Here is a 26,952-nt window from a genome sequence, read left to right as displayed (position 1 = left end):
TCGAGATGGCCCGTTTCCGTGCTGTAATTGTTATATGGTTATTATATGGTTATATGACATGGACTTGTAGGGCCGAGATGGCCTGTTTTTGTGCTGTAATTGTTATATGGTTATATGGTTATAGATGAAGACACATGACAATCTGCATGATTAACTGCCAGGAAGTTCCTCTGTTGCCTTTCAACTCTGACTTCCTCTTGTTGCTTCTTTTTATGGCCTGAGTGCATTCTTCTGTTTAGTTTAGTTTAGAGACACAGTGCGGAAACACGCCCTTCTGACCAGCGATCCCCACACATTAACTCGATGGACATTCTTCACATTTACACCAAGCCAATTAACCTACAAACCTGTACATTTTTGGAGTGTGGGACCAAGCCATAGAAAGAAGCAACAGAACAAGTCTGAGTTAAACCGAAGATCTTGGAGAAAACCCGCGCAGGTCACGGGAAGAACGTTCAAACTCCGCACAGACAGCTCCCGTAGTCAAGATCGAACCCGGGACTCCGGGCCGCCACCGTGTCGCCCGTCTGTGTGATTTTGCCCCAGTTTCTTCTACAGATAAGTTTAACCTGCAAGAACATTTTTACAATTCTTCTCATCAGCAGCTGAGATATTAAAACCCAGAAGTTCTTATGGACAATTCTAAAAGGAAGTAAGTAAGTTTATTGGCCAAGTATTCACATACAGGGAATTTGCCTTGGTGCTCCGCCCACAAGTAACAACATGACATACAGTGACAGTTACGAATGACTCCGAAAACACTAAACATTAATAATAATAAAACATTGACTTTGAAGCAGGCAGGGACAGTACATGTTTGCAGGGACTGGTTAAAAATGTCTGTATATACATGGCACAGAGCTTAAGAGTACAGGGGGAAACATTGTCAGGTCCTGGAGATTTCTGGCTTTTTTGTCGTCTGAAAAGCCTCTCCACCTCCTCTATTTTTATTGTTGATATTGGATAAGTGATGTTGTGCAGCACAGAGGGTGTGGGTGATTGGGTGTGAAGTGGTGATTGGAGGGGTGTGGGTGGAGAAGGGCCCAGTCTTTCCAGAATGAGGTCAGGCTGTGAGTGGGTGTGAAGTGTTGGCTGAGGTGGGAAATGGTCCAGTCTTTTTATACTTGCCTTAAGTAGGTGTGAAGTGGTGAATGGGAGGGGAGAGGGTGCACGGTTCATTCTTTGTAGACTGGGGTCTGGCTGTGTTGGTTGGGGAGCGGGGGAGGGGTACCAGGGTTATGTTTCTGATTTTCAAACCTGCAGTAAAACTCATTCAGTTTGTTGGTCAGCTGACGATTGTCCAAAGAGCGGGGGACTTTCCTCGTAGCTGGTCATTTCTTGCAAGCCCTTCCAAACTGAAGAAGAGTCACTAGCTGAGAACTTGCTCCTCAACTTCTCAGAGTATCTTTCCTTGGCAGCTTTGATTCCTCTTGTCAGCTTGTACTTGGCCTGCCTGTAGAGGCCTGCATCCCCGCTCCTGTAGGCCTCATCTTTAGGCCGTCAGAGCTGTCCCTCATAGGTTCCCTCATATAAACTGAAGACAAGGGCAAGACTGAATATCATCTAGAAGGACTTCAGCAAGTACCTTGTTAGGAATCAGGCCATTGGTAGCTGTTTTTGAGTGAAAACTGAGAAGCTGATGTGATTTGGGTGGGGGAGGGATAGAGAGAGAGGGAATGCCGGGGTTACTTGAAGTTAGATAAATCAATATTCATACCACTGTAAGCTGCACAAGCTAAATATGAGATGCTGTTCCTCCAATGTGCATTTAACCTCACTCTGACAATGGAGGAGGCCTAGGACAGAAAGGTCTGTGTGGAAATGGGAAGGAGAATTAAAGAATTTAGCAACTGGGAGATCAGGTAGTTTCATGCGAGCTGAGTGAAGGTGTTCAGCAAAACGATCGCCCAGTCTACGTTTGGTCTCGCCGATGTATAAGAGTTCACATCATGGACAGCGGATACAGTAGATGAAGTTGGAGGAGGAGCAATTGAACCTCTGGACAGAGTCGAGGGAGGAGGTATAGGGTCAGATGTTGCATCTTCTGCGGTTCCTGGGGAATGTACCTGGGGAGGGGGTGGTTTGGGCGGGAAGGGACGAGTTAACCAGGGAGTTGCGGAGGGGACGGTCTGGGCGGAAGGCAAAAAGGGGTTTGAGATGGGAAGATGTGACTAGTGTTGGGATCCCGCTGGAGGTGGCGAGAATTTCGGAGGATTGTGTGTTGTATGCGATGGCTGATGAGGTGAAAGGTAAGAACTGAGGGGAGGGGACTGTCTCTGTTATGACTAGGGGGAGGGGGAGCAAGAGCGGAACTGCAGGGTACTGAGGAGACACCAATGAGGGCCTCATGTATGATGAGAGAGGGGAACCCCTGTTCCCTAAAGAATGAGGACATCTCGGATGTCCTGGTATGGAGAGGGAGGTGTCGGAGATGGTCCAAGTAAATTTGAGTGCAGGATGGATATTGGTGGTGAAGTTGATGAAGTCCATGAGTTCTGCATGGGTGCAGGAGGTAGCACCAATGCAGTCATCAATGTGTCGAAGGTAGAGCTTGGGGATTGGGCCACTGTACGCCTGGAACAAGGATTGCTCAACCTTGATAAGGTGTTGCTTGACAAGCTGCTATGGAAGGCTTGAACTCGTGCGATCCAGTGAGCTAGCTAACTGTATACAGAACTGTCTTCAAGGAATAATGCAGTGGGTGGTAATGAAAGGTTTATTTTTCACTGGAGGCCAGTGGTGTGGTAAACCTTAGGGTTAAGTGCTGGGCACAAGTGTTTGTCGCCTATATTAATGATTTGGTTGAGAATGTACATGGTGTTGCTACCTGTATTCGAACCCTCGGCAGTCGGGGTAGGGTCACGTGACTGGGTAATGGCGGAAAGCGGTTGTCACGAGGTTTAGGGGTGTGCCCTAGTGTAAATACAGAGACTTGGGTGAGCCCTCCCCCATTCGCATGTGTGTTGTTGATCTCGTTACCTGAGCAATTAAGATCTCTTTGTATTCGCCACGAGTGGCTCGCTTATTCGCCCGCCATAATGGAACGATGAGTAAGTTTGCAGAGAGCGAAGATGGTTATCAAAGGTTAAAGCAAGATCTTAATCATTTGGGCAAGTGGGCAGAGTTAATGGAGTTTAATCCACATAAATGAACTGTGTTTCATTTGAAGTCTAAAGGGCCTGTCCCACTTGGGCGACCTAATCTGCGAGTTCTGGCGAGTTTGCCCTCGACTCGTAGTCGCAGCATGGTCGACACGAGGTTGTAGGAGGTCTTTGTAACTCTCCTTCATGCTCGAGAGTGGTCTCCGCGTACTCGAGGCCTCAGCTAGGTCGCGGCGTTTTTTTCAATATGTTAAAAAATGCCCGCGAGTAACAAAAGTTCGCCATGGAAAAAAATCTATACTTTTTTTACTCTTAGGTTTAGTCATAGTAGGTCGTAGTAGGTCGGCATGTTGGTCTTAGGTAAACGAAGGTAGTCGTAAATAGTCTTCATCATAGTCGAAGGGAGGTCGAAGGAGATCATCTTCACTCTCCACTATTTTTCCCGAAGTTAGTCGTAGCTAGTCGAAGCTGGTCTTCAACATGGTCCAAGGAGGTCATCTCCATAGTCGAAGGAGGTCTTCAACACATCATTTTTTTTCCAAACTCTTCTAAACTCACCAATTAGGTCGCCCAAGTGGGACAGCCCCTTAACCAGGGCAGGACCTTCACTATTTAACTGGTTCACAGATGATTCATGCCTCAATTGAATGTATCCACCTTTCTTCCTCAACCATCAGCACCGCAAATTAAAACTCAACAAGTTCCAAATGTTACACTTAACCTCCAGTTTAACAGCCACCTGTAGGAAACAATTCCAGATTTCTACATCTCCTCTGTATGAAGATGTTTCCTCACATGATCTCAGCTCTAGTTTTTTCCTTTATTTGTTCACAGCACGGATGGCATGGCCAATATTTATTATTTATCTCTAAACGACAGAGTAATTGTTTACTCTGAAGGAGGGTCTTGAACCGAAAAGTCAGCGATCCTTGTTCTCCAGAGATCCTGCCTGTCCTGCCGAGTTACTCCAGCACTTCGTGTCCTTCATTATTTACTCTAACTACTCACTGTGATCCCTAACTATTTATTCTGCGAGCTTTATGTGAACAAATAATTTCATTGCACCCTGGTGTATATGACAATAAACTAAAGACAGACACAAACACCTGGAGTAACTCAGCGGGTCAGACAGCATCTCTGGAGAAAAGGAATAGGTGACGTTTCAGGTTGAGACCCTTCTGCAGACTGAGAGTCGGGGGAAAGGGAAACAAGAGATATGGATGGTAGAGAGATGTAGAACAAATGAATGAAAGATAGGCAGAAAAGTAACAATGATAATGGGGACATGTTAGCTGTGAACTAGGTGAAAACAAGTTACAGAAAAACTAATCTGAATCTGAATCTAATTGGCCCCTGAATGAAGGAGTCATTGAGTCAACATCAACGGTGGGTCTGAATTCCCATGTAACCCCGGACAGTTACAGAGGGAAGAGTTAATTCCCCAATGGATATTAGGCCTTTCATAGGTTCATAAGTGATAGGAGCCCAATTAGGCCATTCAGCCCATCAAGTCTACTCATCATGGCTGATCTACAATGCCCTCCATAATGTTTTGGACAAAGACCCATCTTTTATTTATTTCCCTCTGTACTCCACAGTTTGAGATTTGTAATAGCAAAAATCACATGTGGTTAAAGTGCACGTTGTCAGATTTTAATAAAGGCCATTTTTATACATTTTGGTTTCACCATGTAGAAATTACAGCAGTGTTTATACATTGTCCCCCATTTCAGGGCACCATAATGTTTGGGACACATAGCTTCACAGGTGTTTGTAATTGCTCAGGTGTGTTTAATTGCCTTCTTAATGCAGGTATAAGAGAGCTCTCAGCACATAGCTTTTCCATCACCTTTGGAAACTTTTATTGCTGTTTATCAACATGAGGATCAAAGTTGTGCCAATGAGAGTCAAGTAAGCCATTATGAGACTGAGAAACAAGAATAAAACGGTTAGAGACATCAACCAACCATTAGGCTTACCAAAATCAATTGCTTGGAACATCATTTAGAAGAAAGAGAGCACTGGTGAGCTTACTAATCGTGAAGGGACTGGCAGGCCAAGGAAGACCTCCACAGCTGATGACAGAGGAATTCTCTCTATAATAAAGAAAAATCCTAAAATACATGTCCGACAGATCAGAAACACTCTTGAGGAGTCAGGTGTGGATTTGTCAATGACCACTGTCTGCAGAAGACTTCATGGACAGAAATACAGAGGCTACACTGCAAGGAGGGGGGGAGGTTATGGCCTGGGCATGTATGGCTGCTGAAGGTACTGACCCACTTATCTTCATTGATGATACAACTGCTGAATTCTGTGTGTATAAAACTGCGTTTATATTCTGGGCGTAAATATATTCACAACCATCTGCTCGTTCAAACAAATGCCTCAAAACTCATTGGCCGGCAGTTAATTCTACAGCAAGACAATGATCCCAAATTTACTGCTAAAACAACAATTGTGTTTTTCACAGCTAATAAATGGTCAATTCTTGAGTGGTCAAGTCAATCACCTGATCTGAATCCAATTGAGCATGTCTTTTATATGCTGAAGAGAAAAACTCAACGGGACTAGCCCCTAAAACAAGCATAAACTAAAGATGACTGTAATACGGGCCTGGCAGAGCATCACCAGAGAAGACACCCAGCAACTCGCGATGTCCATGAATCGCAGACTTCAAGCAGTCATTGCATGCAAAAGATATGCAACAAAATACTAAACATTACTACTTTCATTTACATGACATTGCTGTGTCCCAAACATTATGGTGCCCTGAAATGTATAAACACTGCTGTAATTTCTACATGGTGAAACCAAAATGTATAAAAATGGCAATTATTAAAATCTGACAATGTGCACTTTAACCACATGCATTTTTTTTCTATTACAAATCTGTACCCCTAAGCTCAGGCATCAGTCTGAAGAAGGGTTTCGGCCCGAAACGTCGCCCATTTCCTTCGCTCCATAGATGCTGCTGCACCCGCTGAGTTTCTCCAGCATTTTTGTGTACCTTCGATCTTCCAGCATCTGCAGTTCCTTCTTGAACACTGTACCCCAAGCTTTCTTCCCTTCTTTGTCGTCACCTCCCCTTCTCTCTTTGGGTTTTCTTCGGTGTAAAGATCGGTGTAAAGATCTCCTACAAATGATTATTGCCAGTTATGATCTCTTGCCCCAGATGCTAATTGTCGGCTATGTTGTGTAGGACGTAGCATAGCCCATGAACACTTTCTCCTTCTTTCCCTCAACAACCTGCTGTATGAGGCTCCCTGCCAACAGCTGCACCAGTGGACAAATGGATTTGAATAATCCCTGATCAATCTGATCGCAACAATACCAACCATCACTCCCTTGCTCCAATATGTATTCCTGTACTCACGGCAAGAAGACACATTATCCATTTGACATTTGTGCGATCTTCATCAGCAAATTGGCAACCACACAAAGACTAGTCTTCAAGGATCAAGTCCCTCAGTGCAGCATTGTGAGACACCCTGTGGCTGTGACAGGACTCATCCCTTCTCTTCACCATTTCCCTCTCCCACCAGAGCAGGGCTTTGGGAAACCTTCATCGCAGGAGATGGCACAGTTTCAACATGATCCCAGCCTGGCAACACAGCGGGGCTTTCAGTCTCCTGCCAGATTAGTTTAAATATACAGGGTGGAAACTCGGCCCTTGGGCCCACCGAGTCCACATCAACCAGCGATCCCCGCACATTAACACTACCCTACACACTAGGGACAATTTTACATTTATACCAAGCCAAGTAACCTACAAACCTGTATGCCTGTAAGTCTTTGTGGAGTGTGGGAGGAAACAGAAGATCTCAGAGAAAACCCATGCAGGTCATAGGTAGAAGGTACAAACTCCGTACAGACAAACACCTGGAGCCAGGATCGAACCAGGGTCTCTGGCGCTGTAAGGCAGTAGCTCTACCGCAGCGCCACTGTGCCGTCCTTCAGTCTCCTGCCAGTTGCTTTCTTTCAATGGTGAGCGTGGAGTTGTTTACCACAGCCTGGTTGGAGTTCAGATGCAGAATGGAACGTTCTTGGGAAATATACTGCACACTAAAACAGCAACAGATGTCTGTAATATTTTCCGGCCTCAATTGTGATGCTAAAAATCAGCCTAAGAATCTGTGGTCTGGCACAGGAATCAGCAGTGGCCTGGCTCCAGGCTCATGCAGTGTTGGCCATCAGCGTAGCAAAGACCATCTGCTTATACATTCAGAGTGGACAGCAAATGTCACCTATTCTAAGTTGCCTCTGACTATGCCGCTTAGTGCTTCCATTTTAGTAGGCAGTTAACCATTGTTGGGGAGTAGGGGGCGGTTGAGGCAGTGCAGTTCCATCGACGGTGGAGAGGGTCACTGGAGGCCCTGCACTAGCCTGGGGCTCGGCTGGACCGGGCACCACTCCAAAAGGCCGAGTGCATGGTCCACACACGGCCTGCAGCGGCAGATAGTGGTGGAGCACATCAGCAGCTAAGCACGGCCAGGCCAGGCCAACCCTGTAACACTGCCAGGACCACAGGCCTTTGTGGTCAGGTTAAGAGCTCCACACTTGTAACAACGGGGACTTGGAAAATGGCACCAGATCTGGCGACTATCTCTGTATACTTTCAGTATACCACTGTTATACACTTGCACTGTATCTGAGATGCTTATGTAAGATTAGATCACCAGGTAGAGCCATGATCGGAAGCCTCGCCAGCAGCTCGGGTGTTTTGTTGACTTTTTTGTTATTTTTAGTGTGTCTAAATGTATGTTTTAATATCTCTCGGTAGGTTTGATGTGGAGGGTGGTGGGAAATAAGGGGAAACCGTTTCCAGTCACTTACCTCGACGGAGATGCGACTTTTCTCCATGTCGCATCTTCGCCCTAGTCACGGCCTAAAATCTGGATTGGTGTGGCCTCTCCAGACCGGAGACTGGCCCAGAGCTTCAAGCAACGGGCGCGGCGCTGACTTACCATCACGGAGCGGGCAATGGCATCCTTTGCCGAGGATTGCCAGTATTGGCGATCCGATCACGAGTGCATGGTGACTTCAATATCATGGGAGCAGTGGTCTGCGGAGCTTCAAGCCGCAGGCCCGGCGCGGAATTTGACATCGCGGAGCTGCAATCCTTTGCGGAGGTTCGCCAAATGTTGGAGCTCCGACCACGGGGCCTGTGGACTTTAACACCATGAAGCCGCGGTCTCCGGTAAGAAACGTCTAATTCGGGAACTTCGAGCGTCCCGACGTCGGAGTTTCGGTCATCCCGACGAGAAGGCCTGAACATCTGTAGCGGTAAACTGCGGAGGGTTCAAGGCCCCGACCATGGGTGAACAAAGGAGGGGAGATGACTGAACTTTATTGCCTACCATCACAGTGAAGAATGTTGATTCCATTGTGGTGGATGTTTATGTTAAATTCTATCCTGCATTATGATCTTATTACTTGTATGGCTGTATGGTAATTCAAATATCACTGGACCCTATTTGGTGCATGTGACAATGAATGTGAACTTAAAGATGTATCTAAGTGCTTATGCACAGTGATATTTGTACTGAACTGCATACAAAATTTTTTCACTGTGTCTCGGTACATGTGACAAATTAAATACCATTGAACCATTCACATAGTACCATCGGAGGGTGATGAATGGTGGAGGTACTGGCCAAAACCAGGCAGGAATAGTAGACTCCCTTCTCTCTATGTCATTAGTGAACCAGTGGGGGTTTTTAGTAACTTTCTGGTCATTTCTGAGGTTCTTTATTCCAGGCCCAGATTTATGTACATTTAAACTCCCTGTCTTCTCTGATGAGATCTGAATTACAATCTTTGAATCAAGCCCCGGCATGCTCTTGCAGCAATTTCACCATAATGATACTTTAAAGGAAATCAAACTTGAGACACTGCCACTGCCCTTGGGCTGGGCGAGGTTGGGCCAGGGTGGAGTGGAGTTGTTGTGGGAGAAGATGGAAACCAAAAAAGATATGGCAATGCAAGTAATCAACTCAAGTAAAGAAGTTGGGAGGTCATGTTGCAGTTGTACAAGACGCTGGTGAGACCGCATTTATAGTATTGTGTTCAGTTCTGGGCACCACGTTACAGGAAAGATGTTGGCAAACTAGAAAGGGTACAGGGAAGATTTACAAGGATGTTGCCAGGGCTTGAGGGTCTGAGCTATAGGCAAAGGTTGAGTAGGCTGGGACTCCATTTCGTGAAGCGCAGGAGGATATAACCATATAACAATTACAGCACGGAAACAGGCCATCTCGACCCTTCTAGTCCGTGCCGAACACGTATTTTCCCCTAGTCCCATATACCTGCGCTCAGACCATAACCCTCCATTCCTTTCTCGTCCATATAACTATCCAATTTATTTTTAAATGATAAAAACGAACCTGCCTCCACCACCTTCACTGGAAGCTCATTCCACACAGCCACCACTCTCTGAGTAAAGAAGTTCCCCCTCATGTTACCCCTAAACTTCTGTCCCTTAATTCTCAAGTCATGTCCCCTGTTTGCATCTTTCCTCCTCTCAGTGGGAAAAGCTTATCCACGTCAACTCTGTCTATGCCTCTCATCATTTTAAAGACCTCTATCAAGTCCCCCCTTAACCTTCTGCGCTCCAAAGAATAAAGCCCTAACTTGTTCAACCTTTCTCTGTAACTTAGTTGCTGAAACCCAGGCAACATTCTAGTAAATCTCCTCTGTACTCTCTCTAGGATGAGGTGTGATAGAAACATAGCAAATAGGTGCAGGAGGAGGAGGCCATTCGGCCATAATTGTGATCATGGCTGATCGTCCCCAATCAATAAGCCGTGCCTGCCTTCTCCCCATATCCCTTGATTCCACCAGCCCCTAGAGTTCTATCTTAACTCTCTCTTAAATCCATCCAGTGATTTGGCCTCAACTGCCCTCTGTGGCAGGGAATTCCACAAATTCACAACTCTCTGGGTGAAAACGTTTTTTTTCTCACCCCAGTCCTAAATGGCCTCCCCTTTATTCTAAGACTGTGGCCTTTGGTTCTGGACTCGCCCAACATTGGAAACATTTTTCCTGCATCTATATATGTTTCTATAAGATCCCCCTCATCCTTCTAAACTCCAGTGAATACAAGCCTAGTCTTTTCAATCTAATTAAAATGTATAAAATCATGAGAGGAATAGATCGAGTAAAGTCACTTGCCCAGAGTAGGTGAATCGAGGACCAGAGGACATAGGTTTAAGGTGAAGGGGAAAATATTTAATAGGAATCTGAGGGGTAACTTTATCACACAATGTATGGGATGAGCTGCCAGAGGAGGTAGTTGAGGCTGGCACTTTCCCAAGACAGGTACATGGAAAGGACACGTTTGGATGGATATGGACCAAAACATACGCAGGTGGGACTAGTGTAGCTGTGATATGTTGGCCGGTATGGGCCAGTTGGGCCGAAGGGCCAGTTTCCACACAATCATTCTCCGACTCTATGACTAAGTAGGAGGTAAATTAATGTAAAAGTGGAGAAACCTCTGGACCGAGCAATTCCATTTTCAAGCATTTACAATCTTTGAACACTTACCTACTTTGTAATTGGGTCTCAATGCCTGTTCTGCCAACAGTCAAGTGTCAAGTGCCTGGCCATGCATAAATAGGAGTGTGTTACAGGGATGACTCAGTATGGTCTGGTGGAAGTAAAGTGTCAGACAACAGGTGGTGAGAAAAAAAATGAGGGAAGTAGTGGATAAGAAGGAGAAGATTACCAGAAAGGGAAAGGAGATACTTCATTTCAAGGGGTTGGTGGGCTGGTGTAAATGGATTCACAACAGTGGGAGATGGGGGATAAGTGCCATTAGAAACAGTCATATGTTCCTTTGTTCTTGAAATGAAGATTATTTATCAGTGGCCCATCACCAGAAATTCATGACAAACAAGTTAAAACACATCTCTAATTAACTTCTGGAGGCTTTCCAGCATTATGAAACTTTATTAAAATTCACTTAATCCTTGCTGGCCTTGTAAAAAAATGCAGTAAATTCTAAAGCCTTTGTAATTATAAAGATTTACACTCTAGTATTTCTCCTTTGAACAAAGTGCCTGGATAGCAGAGAATACCGATAAATTCAACATCACATAGTTCATTTCATATTTATTCAGTGTTTCATGAAGCATAGACAAAAATATAATATACAGGCACAAAAAGCTGGAGTAGCTCAGCGGGACAGGCAGCAACTCTGGAGAGAAGGAATGGGTGAAGTTTCGGGTCTTCATTCCTTCTCTCCAGAGATGCTGCCTGTCCCGCTGAGTTACTCCAGCTCATTGTGTCCATCTTCGGTTTAAGCCAGCATCTGCAGTTCCTTCTTACACAATATAATCTACACGTTGGTTTTCACAAACTGAAATATTGGACAAAGACCCTGTCAAAATAACTGGCACTGAATATTGAGGCTGCACCTCTGAAAGAGCGAGGCAGCAGCTTCTGGCTTTGTTTTTTTGAGAAGATGAGGTAGAGAAGTCACATTCCACACTAAAACATCAGACCACCCAAACCGATGACCAAATCTGTGGGCTCGAACCATTCAGGTTACCAGGTCACTGGACCAAACAGAGTAATGCGGATATATCCATCGCCCACTTCACTGAGTCAAACATCGCACAAGTAGTGGAAGAGTGTCAAAGAATCTTTGGGACAGTTAAGGGCCTGCCCCACGAGCATTAGACAAGCGCGACCTAAAGCCTGCAGCGACTCGACGCCGTACGCACGGAGGTCGAGTGAGTGACGTGAAGTTCGAGCGAAGTCGAGGCGGTACGTACGGCATTGAGGCGGCTGTGGGCCGGCAGGCCGTTGCCGCGCGGAATTTTTGAACCCAGTCAGTTTTTCGGAGCCCCGCGCAATGTCGGGACCAGCTCTGCACAAATTCATACGGCTCAGGCGATCGAAGTGGGACCGGCCCCGCAAGGCCGCACGGCTCAAGCGACCACGTTAGGTCGCGCTTGCCGCATGCAGGCGCCTGCTGATGGGACCGGCCCTTTAGGTCGCGCTTGCCGCATGGAGTTGCATGCTCGTGGGACAGGCCATTTAAAGAAATGCGCAGATATAATGGGGATTATTGTTAAGATGGGGGATATAGGCTGTGAATAACAGTAGCGTGGAATGTGACATAAACAATCGGACGGAGTGTGCGTTACGTTGAGCTTGCTGATGTCACTGGGGAATAAGGACGAATACTGCTGATATTCCCGTGAACCGCACAGTATAAGTAACCTCCCAAAGAACGTCCCAATGAGTAGTCAGTCTACTGCCCAGACTGGGCTGTGGGAATGAGGACCCTTAGACAAAGCGTTCGTGCTGCCACTCAAGACCCGAGTGAAGAAACCATTGCAGAGAGTAAAAGTTTAACAACATGAAGAACTCAATACTATGCAGCACAGAGCAGCCATCGTGATCCACAATGTGAACAGCCTCCACCACTATGCTCACTGCAGCCACATCTGTAGCAAATATCAAATGCAATTTCTTTATCTGTAACAGCCACCCATCTGTAATATTGGTAAAACTTGTTCGTATTATTTCCCCTTTTTATTTTTTCCCCTCTGGAAGCGAAAGACATGCCCTGCAAGACCTGCAAGGAACATCTTCCTGCTCTGCAATTGACAACTCTTACACTCTTTTGCTTTTGTTCTCACTTCCACTGCTACCATTCACACACTCACTCACTGAGCAGATAACTTTGTTTATAGCGTGACCATGGACTGTCATGCTGTGGTTACACATTAACTTACATTGTTTAGTTTAGTGTAGAGATACAGCATGGAAACAGGCCCTTAAGCCCACCGACACCATTGCACATAGTAACTCACTGGGTCGGACAGCATCTCTGGAGAAAAGGAATAGGTGACAATTCAGGTTGAGACCATTCTTCAGACTGAAGACCCAAAACGTCACCTATTCCTTTTCTCCAGAGATGCTGTCTGACCCGCTGAGTTACTCCAGCTTTTTGTGTCTAACTTCAGTTTAAACCAGCACCTACAGTTCCTTCCTACACATTGCTTAAGTGTACACTTGTTTTCTATATTATCGCACTTTCGCATCCAACACACTAGGGACATTTACACAAACCAATAACTCTACAAACCTGCACATCTTTACAATGTGGAAGGAAACCAGGGCACCTTATGAAAACCCACACGGTCGCAGGGAGAATGTAAAATCCCCGCAGACAGCACACACAGTCAGGATCAAACCCTAGTCTCTGGTGCTGTGAGGCAGTAGCTCTATCGCTGTGCCACTGTGTGACGTGTTGGGGATTTCCAGAACTTTTTTTGTTTATTTCAGATTTCAAACTTCTGCAGTTTTTTTTTCAGCTGTTGAAAGTTTTCAGAAAGGACTTCAGTGACAGTACTTCAAAAATATGTAACTTTCACTGCCACGAAAAAAAGAACGCACGCAAATTTCCTTCCAGATTACAAACAGCGATGACCGAAGCTGTTGCCACGCCGTCACTGGGTGAAGTCCTGAAACCTGCCGCCTAATACTGCTGTGGGAGCATCTTTACCAGAGGGAATGCCGAGGTTCCAGGTGGCAGCTCACTATTACTATCCCAGTCAGGGGTGGTCAATAAATGATGGGTTTCCAGAGGAGCAGAATTGAAAAGGGCTAAAATACACCGGGACATTGCTTAGATTGGAGGAGGAACTGAATAGCTGCATTTGGTTTCCTTGAAGCAAAGGAGGTTGAGGGGTGACCTGATAAAGGTGTACAAAATGATACGATGCATAGATAGGGTTGAAAATCATGATCTTTGTTCCTTGATGGGGGCTACTGGTTTAATGATAGAGGAAGGAGTTGGAAAAGGGATTTGAGGGGAAAGAGTGGAATTTACTACCAGAGGAGGTGGTGAAGTCAGATACAATCATTATATTCAAGAGAGATTTAGGTGGGCACTTAAATAGGCAAGCTATAGAAGACACAAAAAGCTGGAGTAACTCAGCGGGACAGGCAACATTTCTGGAGAGAAGGAATGGGTGACGTTTTGGGTTGAGACCCTTCTGCAGTCTGAAGAAGGGTCTCAACCTGAAACGTCCCATTCCTTTTCTCTTGAGATGCTGCCTGTCCCACTGAGTTACTCCAGCTTTTTGTATCTATCTTTGGTTTAAACCAGCATCTGTAGTTCCTTCCAACATAAGGTATAGAATGAAGCAGACCTAATACAGGCAAATGGGATTCATGTAGATAGACAAAAGGGTCAGCATTATTGTGATGGACCAATTGGCCTGAATCTGTGGTACAACATTTTATGATTCTATTTTGCTAAGTGCTTGAACATGGGACTGATGGCAAATGGAAGTACTTTTGATCTCCATGTTACAAAATTGATAGAGAGGCACTGGATAGGTGGCACTATTTACAAAAATAACACTAAATGGGGGATTATTCCCATCAAGAAAGATTTGACAGCCTTTGGTTGTTTTCCCAGATCAACCCTCAGAGTCTTTAAAAGTTGGGGAGTTCAAAATATTAAATTATTAAATCACATCTTTATGTCTAATCCAGTGTCGACTTGACGGACCTATTTAGAAGCCATTCAGCCCAACAAGTCCACACGGCGTGAGACACAAAGATGTATCCTCTGTGGGAGAGACTAAACCAAGACTCTAAATAAAAATAGTCACTTGCATGTGCAAACCAGAACTCTGTAGAATATCGTTTAACTAGAGAGCTGAAGCCAGTGCTACAGGCAATAGCTGGCATCAGAAGTCTGGACACATTAATGGAAAATGTTGCTAAACATTTGAGGGAGGAATGAATTGAAGGATATTCAGATAAGATTAAGATTGAGGAAGACAGAGAGGAAGTTTGTGTGGACCACAAACACCAGCTGAGATCTGTTGGACCACATCATTTCCCTAGTTTCTTTATAAATCCACGTGACTGAGTGTTCCTAGTAGCAACTCAGCAATGCTGGGGCTTCAAGTACCCATCCAACCAGAGCAGAGAATATGATCTCACAATCCACGAGCAAAGGTCAGAAAAGTTATCCATTCAAACCGCGTTCACTTACTTGTGACTCCATGATCTGACTAAGTGAATAGTCGACACTTTAAAGTTCAGGGTCATTACTTAACAAGATAAGGTGAGTGCATGAACTCCCATTAATGCCCCCCCCCACTCCCCCCCCCCCCCCCACACTATCTACAACTCACATTCCAGTCCACGACCAGGGACTCTTGGCTCCTCTCTCCACCCAGCTCCAGGATTCTTAACAGATTCCAATCCCAGTCTGGTTGAAACTCGATTTTGCTGTTGCACTCTGAATCAACTCTGTGTCCAACATCCTTCTTTAGTATTGTATGTGGCTAAAGAGCCGCTGTCTGAAGAAAGCTCAGAGAATTGCTAAGGACAAACTGCACCCCCTCCACATACACCTGGATCTCCTGCCATCAGGCAAGAGATATCGAAGCATCAAAGCCCGGACTACAAGACTGCTAAACAGCTTCCTACCACAGGCTGTGAGGCTGCTAAACAGTCACTCTGTACTCACAGTCACTTGATTCTGCGGCTGGCACGGACACTTTAATAACTGGCACTGGCCACTCAAATCAGCGGCCCTGGACATTTTTATGATTGGTTTATTGTATTTTAACATTGTGTTTCTACCTGCTTTTAACTATTTATACTGTTCCATAGTGTTATTATGTGTGAAGTGTTTTAAATTTCATGTGCGATGCTCCGCTATTCACTGGGAAACGTCTTTTCATTTTGCACTGTACAACTGTTGCTTGCAAGAGGACAATAAAGGTTGATTGATTGATTGATTGATACATCAAAGAAAAAAAATAAAAATAAAAATAAAAAAATAAAGCACAATTCTCATTTTTCAACGCAATTTTCAGCATTTTCCTTATTCGTGCCCATTAGCCTGCGATTGCAGTTACGGGGGGGGGGGTGCATTTGCCATGAGGGTTCAGTGATGAATACTGCGAGGGTCCCTGCTACTATGGCTGGTTTTATCATTGACCCATTCTGACCCGGGGCGGGAAGAACGGACGCTCACGGTGACAGCGTGGGAATAATCTCAGCAATGTGAGGGCAGGTCAGGCTGAAGCCATCGCTAAGAACCCACGTAAGAGGTGCGTAACGAGGTGGGACTGTTCTCAGGAGACAGCGGGCGTTTGGGGAGAGGCTGCAATAGATGCTTGGAATTCAGCGAGTCGCCGAGCTCAAAATGCAATCACCTAGTTTTTCTGAGTGTTAGTGGGATTGGCCTGTTTCCAGGACAGCCACAACTCTTGGGCAAGGCGTGAAACAAGGATACAAGTGCAAGGTAACAAAGTTAGCTTATGGATCAGCAATGTAGAGCTGGAATGGAAGGAATGCAAAACAGCTATTTGCTGAATATTTGTGCTCACCCACGCTCCCTACCCAATCATCCAGTTGTCCTCTCCAACAGATCCCAGGATACAGGCTACAGTATCACCCAGGATACAGTGGACGAGCTAGCTGGACTTGGGGATGTATAATCCACCAGTGGCCACCAACAGGCCGGCCATAATCACTGTCATTCCTCCCCATTACCCATCCAGACGGAACGGATTATGTTGCCAATTATTAATAGGACAGGTTTCAAAACAAAACCTTTTAAGCGCCCAGGCATACGGTCATTTTTGCCCGTCTACGGTCACCTTTATCGCCAAGTGTGCGATACAAGGGTGCAAAGGAAAAAATTAAAATGCAATTATTTTAATTCCAAGGTAATTTTGTTGTTGAGTCTCGCCATTGCTCTGGATCGAGTCCAGGAAATCACCCCTTAGTTCTAGGCTCGAGGCTCGAGTACAATGCCAGAGGATTGGGATCGGAGGATGATTTGAGTGTTTGACTATAGAGAGAGGGGAAGTGGAGAGGGGTGGAGAAAGTGATTACAGGTGATTATGCCCTCGCAATAAATATTCCCCAACCTTGACCCGCCGGCAATCATTCACTGCATTTCTCCAGAAACATGGGTGTGAAAGAGTGAAGAGCAAAGCTGGCAGGAATCTAAAAATATTAAAATGTCGTAAAAGAGACGGACAGGTCCTTCCCAGCCTCAAATAACTGTGTCCTGATCTCTGCCTCCGTCTGGGGCGTTGGGGTTTGCATTTGAAGTGTCCGCATTGGTCTCGTTCAGATCAATCGTCGCTTCATGTTTCGACTTCCCCTCTTCCTCTCGTCTCTCCTTCTCCAACAGCCAGTAATTCACAGCATTGCCAATGAACAGGTAGATGCTCGCGACAATCAAAACCACTCCACAGGCAATGTACACATAGTGAAAGGCATCGTATGAATCCTTCAGCATCCCTGCAGCACAAAGACACAAAGCTCAGCAGTTATTGTACATCCCACCTCTCACCCAATTGTAACAATTGTACAAGTCTCATCCACAATGCAATCCAACCATTTTGTCTAAACCCCTTCATATAATTCCACATCTCCCTCCCCAACCTGTTCATTGCACAAACCTTCCCCAAATGCCGACACCTTTGCTCACTCTAGTTCCTCACGTTCCCACCATGAAATCTCACCCCATCCGCAAACCCACCCCTCCCCCCCCCCTCCAATTGCCAACAGTCCCACCCTATTCCCAAACACCCAAATGTACAGCCAACCCTGTCCCCCACTCACTGGCCCATTGTGCAGTTTGCATCCACTCTCCATCCCCTGTATAGAACCTCTTCAAAAACCCCCACCTTACTCAACATGCATTCCTGGACCCTTATTTCCAACATTTGGGTCCAAATGTGAAGTAAACAGTGGCACAGTGGCGCAGCGGTAGAGTTGCTGCCTTACAGAGCTTGCCGCCCCAGAGACTCGGGTTCGATCCTGACCATGTGTGTTTGTCTATACGTAGTTTGTACGTTCTCCCCGTAGCTTCGGTTTCCTCCCACATTCCAAAGACGTGCAGGTGTGTAGTTGGCTTGGTATAAGTGTAAATTGTCCCTAGTGTGTGTAGGATAGTGCGGGGATCGCTGGTCGGTGCGGACTCTGTGGGCCGAAGGGCCTGTTTCCGAGGTGTATCTCTAAACTAAACTAAACAAGACTGCTTATTGCATCAGTCTGGACTATTTGAGAATTACTTTCAAATGCTCCATCTGAAATGCAAAGAGATTTAGGAAGTTATTCGCCCCACAGCAGAATAGGTAAAGGGAAGATTTTATTTAGATGTTCAAAGTCATCAGCAGTTTTGAAAAATTAAGAATTAGATTAGACAGATTTAAGATAATTGGCAGAAAATCCAATAGGTAAAAACAGTCTTTCCAGGTGAGGCAGTTTCACGCACCTCCTCCAACCTTATATAAGGTATCCACTGTTCCAGGTGTCAACTTCTCTACATTGACGAGACCAAGCACAGGCTCGGCGATCTGATCTCCCGGTGCCTCAGCACTTCAACTCCCCCTCCCATTCCCATCTGACCTTTCTGTCCTGGGCCTCCTCCATTGTCAGAGTGAGGAACAGCACCTCATATTTCACTTGGGTAGTTTACACCCCAGCGGTATGAAGATTGACTTCTCTAACTTCAAATAGCCCTTGCTTTCTCTAGCCATCCCCTTCCCCTTCCCAGTTCTCCCACTAGTCTTACTGCCTCCGACTACATTCTATCTTTGTCCCGCCCCCTCTAACATCGGTCTGAAGAAGGCTCGACCCGAAATATCACCCATTCCTCTCTTCAGCGATGCTGCCTCACCTGCTGAATTACTCCAGCATTTTGTGTCTACCTTCGATTTAAACCAGCATGAGCAGTTCTTTCTTACAAATTAGGTAAAATATGAAAACATTTTTCTTTAAGCAGTGATCTGTTATGATCTGGAGTACACTGAATGGCTGTTGGACAGCTTCAGTTGTGACTTTATATTTTAGAGATACAGCATGGAAATTAGCCCTTCAGCCCATCATGTCCATGGAGACCAGTGATCACACCATACACCAGGACAATCCCACACGTTAAGGACAATTTACAATTTACAGAAGCCAATTAACCTACAAACCTTTATTTCTTGGATTGTGGGAGGAAACTGGAGCACCCGGAGAAAACCCACACAGTCACAGGGAGACAATGAACCATTGTATATTTATTTAATCATCATCTGCTTTGATCTGTCCTTTTCACACCTTACATGTTTTTTTCCCACACCCTTCCATATCTCTCGCTTCCCTCTCTCCTGACTCTCAGTCTGAAGAAGGGTCTCGACCCGAAACATCAACCAATGCTTCTCTCGAGAGATGCTGCCTGTCCCGCTGAGTAACTCCAGCATATTGTGTCTCATCACAGGGTGAATGCACAAACTCCTTAGAGACAGCACCCATAGTCAGGATCGAACCCGGGTCTCTGACGCTGTAAGGCAGCAACTCCACTACTGCATCACTGTCCCGCCCCAACTCAAAAAAGACTCTCTAACAAGAATAAAAGATAAAGATGAAGGGGAAAGTTCAGATTCCTGGGAAGAAGGAGAGGAGGGAGACCAATGAAAATACTGTGATGAAAAAAAGACAAATTATCTGTGCCATTTTATAACACCGTGTCCCCATCATTCCAAAAACAACACATAACCCCAAATTCCAATTCAGCTTACCTAGAAGTGGAGGTCCCAATAACACAGGGCAGCATTCTACAATGGTCACCAACCCCACCGCACTGGAGAACCTCACGGCTCCCACCATGTCCATCAAGGTCTCGAACAGGACAGAGCTGAGCATGCCAAAAGCAAAGCCAAAGAAGATGGTGTATATCACCAGGCCGGTGTAGTCCGACGCCAATGGCATCATGATGTGGCAGATGCCGTTGAACAGCACGGCGAAAGAGAAAAAGTACTGGATCTTGGGTCTCACCCATTTGGTGTTGGCCATGAGTCCCATGGATGGCCGGGCAAACATGTCCACAAAGGCCAGGATTGAGAGCAGGAAGGCTGCATTATATTCACCAATCCCCATATTTTTGGCATAGGAAGACAAGAAAACCAGAGGAGCGAAGAGTCCAAAGAACATGATGACATTGCCGGACAGGTAGACCAGGAAGCCTCTGTGCTTGAACAGTGACAGGTCCAGGTATTTGTTGATGGTTTGGAAGACAGTACGTTTTGGTGCTGGCTCACTCTTCAGGAGCTCAGAATTCACTCCCTCCTCGTGCTTGACGCTCTCCGATACTATGGCAGGCGTGGATGGAAAGCTGATGGGGCGCATGAGAGCCCCAGCTACACAGCAGTTCAGCAAGATTCCGCCCAGAATCAGGAAGCCCCCTTTCCATCCGTAGTTGTCGAGAAGATATTGGTTGAGAGGTGCCAGTGTGCTGAGGATCACTGGGCTGCCAGCCATGGCAATCCCATTAGCCAGAGGCCGTTTTTTGTAGAAGTATTTCCCAATAATGGTCAGTGCTGGCTGCAAGTTGAAAGCAAGGCCGAGACCTAGAGGGGAACATATTTGATACAAAATTAACCACTGGATGCCAAACAAGGGAAATAAAAACATTCACAAAACCACGGTGATACATTTCTTATGAAAATGTTCCCTATCTGCATTATATCCCCATATTCCCAATACGCCATAACGCTCGTCTCAATGGGTCAATGGCTTCTTTATTGTCACGTGTGCCAGTTAGAGTGAAATACGTTTTAGTCTCACCTTCCACCACTCATCTTTGTTTTCAAATGCTTCTACGATCCCGTAGTGTCTTCTTTCCCCAGCCCAGCACTATAATTGTCCAACCTGCACCGTCTTCAAGATCTCAAAGCTTAGCACCAGTACTCCACTTCTTATTATCCCTCCACTAGCAAATGTGCCAACATACAGGCATAGATTCATGCAGTATAGAACCAGGCTCTTTGTCCCATCAGGTCCAATGCCAACCACCAAGCATCCAATAAGCAGCATTTGGCCCATAGCTCTGGGTCACGGCATTAAAGATGCTCGTCTTGATACTTTGTCATTGTTGTGAGAGTCTCCACATTCGCCAACTCTTGGCAGTGCATTCCATATATCAAGCACCATTGGAGTGAAAAAAAATCTTTCTCCACGATATCCTCCACACTTGTTAGGTCTCACTGGGGAAAAGCTTCCTGCTATGCACATTCATAACGTTTTATTGCTCAATCTGGTCACCCTCAGCCTCCTACATCCCCCCCCCAAAAAAAGACAAAACCCAGCCTATCCAGCTCCACTCATTACTGAAAAGCTCCAGCCCAGCCATCACATCTCCACTCCCCCCAGTGTAATCACATCCACTTTTGATCCAATTTGTTTTCTGGATTGTTTTCCTGGATCCCGTTGGTCCTTTTTCCTGGGCAGTTTCCTAAATCAGACCTGATGAAAAGCACACTACATCGTCAGTACACAGTACACACTTTCCTCTTTAATATACTTGGCTACCTCTGAAAAATTCAATCAATGTGATCAGATCTCCCCCTTACAAAGTCACGCCAACTATCTTTGATAGAGTAATCCCTGTCTTTCTAAGTTTAGAGTCATCCTGTTCCTCAGCTCTCTAGGGCCTGAACTATGGGATTTTCTCTGCTTCCATCTCTTCCTATCTTTAAAACCAGCTTTATTGCCAAAACACATTTGAAGCACCTCACTAATGTTTAAACACAAAAAAAAAACTGCTTGTAAATTGCTGTTTTGGTTTGAAACACAACTATATTACAGTGAATTGCAAAGCAATGACGTTTTGGGATATCCCTCTGATTCCAGAGTAAAATACAGAGCAGTGGAGAAACTCGGTCGGTCGGGGAATATCTGAGGAGGGAAATGGGCAAATTATGTTTCGGATTGGAACCCTTCTTGAAGGGACACGACCCGAAATGTTAGGAATTTTGGATCCCGACCTGAAGTGTTGTCAGTCAATTTCACGTCCCAGATGCTGCCTGACCCACTGAATGCCCCCAATACTTTGTTTTTACCCAAGATTCCAGCATCTGCAGCCTCTTGCGTCTCCTCAGATTTCCTGATATATATCGATTCCTTTAGTGGCACTGCTCGAGGATTCATCTGGCCAATGTCACTTGTGCTGTTGTGGCTCTGCATGCATGTCTCGGGCATGGTAGTGAGCAACACAGGGGCTCCACAGAGGACGGTCCTCTCTCCCTTCCTGTTCACCATCTACACCCCGGACTTCAGATATCACTTGGACTCCTGCCACCTGCAGAAGTTTTCGGATGACTCTGCAATTGTGGGCTGCATCAGTGAGGGGAGGGAATCTGAATACAGAGGTGTAGTCAACGACTTTGTTGAGTGGTGTGGGCTGAATCACCTGCAGCTCAACACCAACAAGACGAAGGAGTTAGTGGTGGACTTTAGGAAGAGAGGAACACCCCTGTCCCCTGTCTCCATCAATGGTGTGGATGTGCAGTTTACCAGGGAGTACAAATACCTTGGCGTGTACCTGGACAGTAAACCGAATGGTCCAGGAACGCTGAGACCCTGTACAAGAAGGGACAGAGCCGGCGGTACTTTTTGAGAAGGCTCCGCTCCTTCAACGTTTGTAGATGTTCTATCAATTGGTGGTAGCCAGCGCCATCTTCTTCGCTGCCGTGTGCTCGGGCAGCAGGGTGAAGGCCGCTGACGCCAACAAGATTAACTAACTCATCAGGAAGGCTGGCTCCATCCTAGGGGTGGAGTGGATTAATGGGAGGGGGTCTTGAAGGGGAGGATGCTCCTCAAACTGCGGAGCACCCTGGACAATACAGCTCACCCCCTCCATGACACACACTGGTCAACCTGAGGAGCATCTTCAGCAACAGACTGGTTCCACCAAGATGCAGCACAGAACGCCACAGTAGATCCTTCTTCCCTGTGGCTATCAAACTGTACAACTCCTCCCCCTTCTGTCATGGAGTAGACTGACTCCCCTCCCAGCTTATCTCTTAATAAAAGAGACAACTGTTATTTTCTTTAAACAGTTTCCCAGATTATAAAGTGACGTTTTAAAGAAAAGGATTATAAAGAGCTTTAATTTTAATTTATAGGATTGGTACTGTACACAAAGAAGCTTTTTCAGTACTTTTTCTTTAATTGTAACAGGACTTGTAACATAGAGACATAGAGAATAGGTGCAGGAGGAGGCCATTCGGCCATTTGATCCAGCACCGCCATTCATTGTGATCATGGCTGATCGTCCCCTATCAATAACCCATGCCTGCCTTCTCCCCATATCCCTTGACTCCACTAGCGTCTAGAGCTCTATCTAACCCTCTCCTAAACCCATCCAGTGACTTGGCCTCCACTGCCCTCTGTGGCAGGGAATTCCACAAATTCACAACTCTCTGGGTGAAAACGTTTTTTCTCACCTCAGTCTTAAATGAACTCCCCTATATTCTCAGACTGTGGCCCCTGGTTCTGGACTCGCCCAACATTGGGAACATTTTTTGCTGCATCTAGCATGTCCAGTCCTTTTATAATTTTATATGGCCATTCGGCCAAATAATTGAGGCCCAGTCGAATTCAATAGTAACGTTGAAAAGTTCTCACAGATAAAGATTAATTCTACAAAGAGCTCATTAAAGATTTGTAGAGACTTATAGTAATTTGCTTAAGGGGTTGGACAGGCTAGATGCACAGGCCCGATGTTAGGGAAGTCCAGGACTGGGGTCACATTTAAGGATCCTTTAAAAAAGCTGAAAGAACAGAGAGTGCAATCAGCTCTCTGCCAGACGTGTTGAGGCCAGTTCACCAAAGGGAGTTAGATGTGGCCCTTGTGGCTGGGGGATCAGGGGTATGGAAATAGGTATTTACTGACATGATCACCCATGTTCATATTCTGGCGGTGTTGAATGACCTACTAGCACCTAACATATTGCTGAGGTTTCAGCTCCAGGCCTTGCTGCATTGATCAACAAAGCTGAACATGCCTGATGGACAAAAACTTGGCAAGGGAAATATATTTCACAATCACCCTGTTCAATTCTTGTTGAAGACCTTAGATAACATATTGCTGAGGTTTCAGCTCCCGTGGCATTGAGATCATCCTGATGACAGCAATTCACAGTCTTTGAAGGTCATCAGCAGACGTACTGGCTGGTGGAAGCCAGGGAGAATCAAATCCATAGCATGCCCGTACATAACTGGATCCATCAAATCCCACTCTGGGCAGTTGAAGGTAATAGACATCACCAGACAGAGGGACAACAATGATTATCAGAGAACAGGGGAGGAGTGTGTGTGTGTGTGTGTGTGTGTGTGTGTGTGTGTGTGTGTGTGTGTGTGTGTGTGTGTGTGTGTGTGTGTGTGTGTGTGTGTGTGTGTGTACAGATTAATATGGGTGTCAGGGGTTATGGGGAGAAAGCAGGAGAATGGGGTTAGGAGGGAGAAATAGATCAGCCATGATTGAATGGCGGAGTAGAATTGATAGCCGAATGGCCTGATTCGCATGCGTGTGTGTGTGTGCGCTTGCATGCGTGTGTATGTGTAGCGCGTGTGTGTATGTGTGTATGAATGTGTGTGTGTGCGCGTGCGTGTGTGTGTGTGTGTATGAATGTGTATGAATGTGTGTGTGTGTCTGTGTCTGTGTGTGCCCTGGATGTCAAATGGGGTGCAGTGCCAGGCATGCTGAATGGGGATAAGAATTGTTGGGTTGTATGGGACACAGGAACAGTTGGAATGCAGTGGGTAGTGGTGAAACTAATATGCCAACACAGGAAAAGCGGGCAGAAGAGAGGGGAGATCGAGTGAAGAGCAAATAGTGCCATTCTCTGATCAATGTCACTCAGTTAGGGAAGAGTTTATTGCAGGAAGCAATCCCACCGAATCATTAACATCTACCATCCACAAAAATATGCTCACATTGATGAAGGTAAAATTAATTCTGATTTGTAACAGGATGCTCTGGATGTGGACTATTATATGTAAGCACAATTTTGATATTTAATGCACCATTCTAAGAAAAGAACAATAGCATTTAACCAATACCTTATTAATATCCTGTGCTTCACATGAAAACTCACACATCACGGCCACATTCATTAATGGACCCAAAGGTAAAAGACCCAAGAACTGAGGAATGGTTTAGCACTTACCCCCAATCACTCCAATGCAGAAGTAAAGTTCCACAATATTATTGCAAAATGAAGCGATGATCATGCCTGAACTCGCCAGCAATCCACCCAGTAGCACCACGGGCCGACTACCATACCTGTTCACCATGATACTGCTGATAGGACCTAAAGGAAAGTGGGAGAGTGGTTAGCAGGGGAAAAAGTGGGGAATTTTAATCGATACAAGAATCTGAACTCTTCAGGACAGGAAGGTCATGTGGCTCTCAGATGGTTTCCACCTCTCCCTGGTTAACCATCGTCTGGAAGTCTTGCTGAGAGCCAGCGGGAGCCGTAACTGAATGGAACAAACTAGTATGGGAAGAGGTATTCTTCCGTGTTTGAAGATGATCGTTACAACTTATATACAATAGACAATAAGTGCAGGAGTAGGCTGGCTGGTGGACCCTTCGAACCAGCACCGCCATCCAATGTGATCATGGCTGATCATCCCCAATCAGTACCCCGTTCCTGCTTTCTCCCCATATCCCCTGACTCCGCTATTTTTAAGAGCCCTATCTAACCCTAATTGAAAGCATCCAGAGAACCCGCCACCACTGAGGCAGAGAATTCCACAGACTCACCACTCTCTGTGAGAAAAAGTGTTTCCTCATCTCCGTTCTAAATGACTTAATCCTCATTCTTAAGCTGTGGCGTTTAAGAAGGAACTGCAGATGCTGGAAAATCGAAGGTAGATAAAAATGCTGGAGAAACTCAGCGGGTGCAGCAGCATCTACGGAGCAAAGGAAATAGGCAACGTTTCGGGCCGAAGCCTGGAAAACATGCTCAAGTCCCTGGAATGAGACTGGAATCTGCAACTGTTTGATTCAGAGGTGGGAATTCTGCTATCTGGGCCAAAGCCCACACATTATTTGCTAGCTCTGCAGATTTCAGCAGACCACCAGATTCAAGAAGTGATATTTCCCAACAAATATCCGATTCTATATTCAACCCCACAGATCCCTAATCATACCGTGGCAACCAAACACCATGGACCACCTTTTGCACTACCATGGGCTTGTTTTCCAATTCTGTTTTGCTCAAATGTCTTGCTTTTTTTGGAACAGTATCTGCCTTGTAAAACTTTGTGTGCAATGTATATTTTTGTGTATTTATCAGTGTATTTGTGTGTGATGTTGCTGCTGCAAGCAAGATTGTTATAGACACAAAATGCTGGAGTAACTCAGCGGGGCAGGCAGCATCACTGGAGAGAAGGAATGGGTGACGTTTCGGGTCGTCAATCAGTCTGAAGGGTCTCGACCGGATGTTGCATGTTCTTTCAACCCTGCTCCACCAGCCAGCGTCAACTTGTCTATTGAAGCTGGGAATAATTGCTTAGCTCCAGGCAATACACTCACTCCCTGGTGCCAATGAATTTGAGCCTCTTTGTAGCTTTATTGCAACTGTTAATATGACAACACGTGTAGTTTCTGACAAAACGTACAACGAGTCAGAATAATCAGGTACAACGAGAAATGAAAATATGAATCATTAGGGCGGTCACGGTGGCGCAGCGGTAGAGTTGCTGCCTTACAGCGCATGCAGCGCCGGAGACCCGGGTTCGATCCGACTACGGGTGCTGTCGGTATAGAGTTTGTACGTTCTCCCCGTGACCTGCGTGGGTTTTCGCCGAGATTTTCGGTTTCCTCCCACACTCCAAAGATGTTCAGGTTTGTAGGTTAATTGGCTTGGTAAAATGTAAAAATTGTCCCTCGTGGGTGTAAGATAGTGTTAATATGCGGGGATCGCTGGTCGGCGTGGACCCGGTGGGCCGAAAGGGCCTGGTTCCACGCTGTATCTCTAAACTAAAATCTCAGCAAGCCTAGCATCAGCCG

At 45.8% G+C, this 26,952-nt stretch overlaps 1 protein-coding gene across 4 annotated transcripts in view; it reads right to left on the bottom strand.

The window, feature by feature from the left end:
- Positions 1-10,396: 10,396 nt before the first annotated feature.
- The window catches only part of LOC129708584 (monocarboxylate transporter 1-like), a 53,826-nt gene continuing 37,270 nt past the window's right edge, over positions 10,397-26,952 (bottom strand). For 3 of the 4 annotated variants that reach the window (XM_055654407.1, XM_055654408.1, XM_055654406.1), the window contains exons 3-5: positions 25,103-25,246; positions 19,673-20,500; positions 10,397-17,402 (exon numbers count right to left, since the gene is read on the bottom strand). In XM_055654407.1, the coding sequence (XP_055510382.1) occupies positions 17,152-17,402; positions 19,673-20,500; positions 25,103-25,246 (1,223 nt within the window). In that variant the 3' untranslated portion in view covers positions 10,397-17,151. The remainder of the gene's footprint in view (positions 17,403-19,672; positions 20,501-25,102; positions 25,247-26,952) is intronic. The other variant, XR_008725374.1, reaches the window with a different exon arrangement.

This window comes from Leucoraja erinacea, chromosome 24 (assembly GCF_028641065.1).
Source record: "Leucoraja erinacea ecotype New England chromosome 24, Leri_hhj_1, whole genome shotgun sequence".
Taxonomy (NCBI): domain Eukaryota; kingdom Metazoa; phylum Chordata; class Chondrichthyes; order Rajiformes; family Rajidae; genus Leucoraja; species Leucoraja erinaceus.
This window is presented reverse-complemented; position numbering and strand designations above follow the sequence as displayed.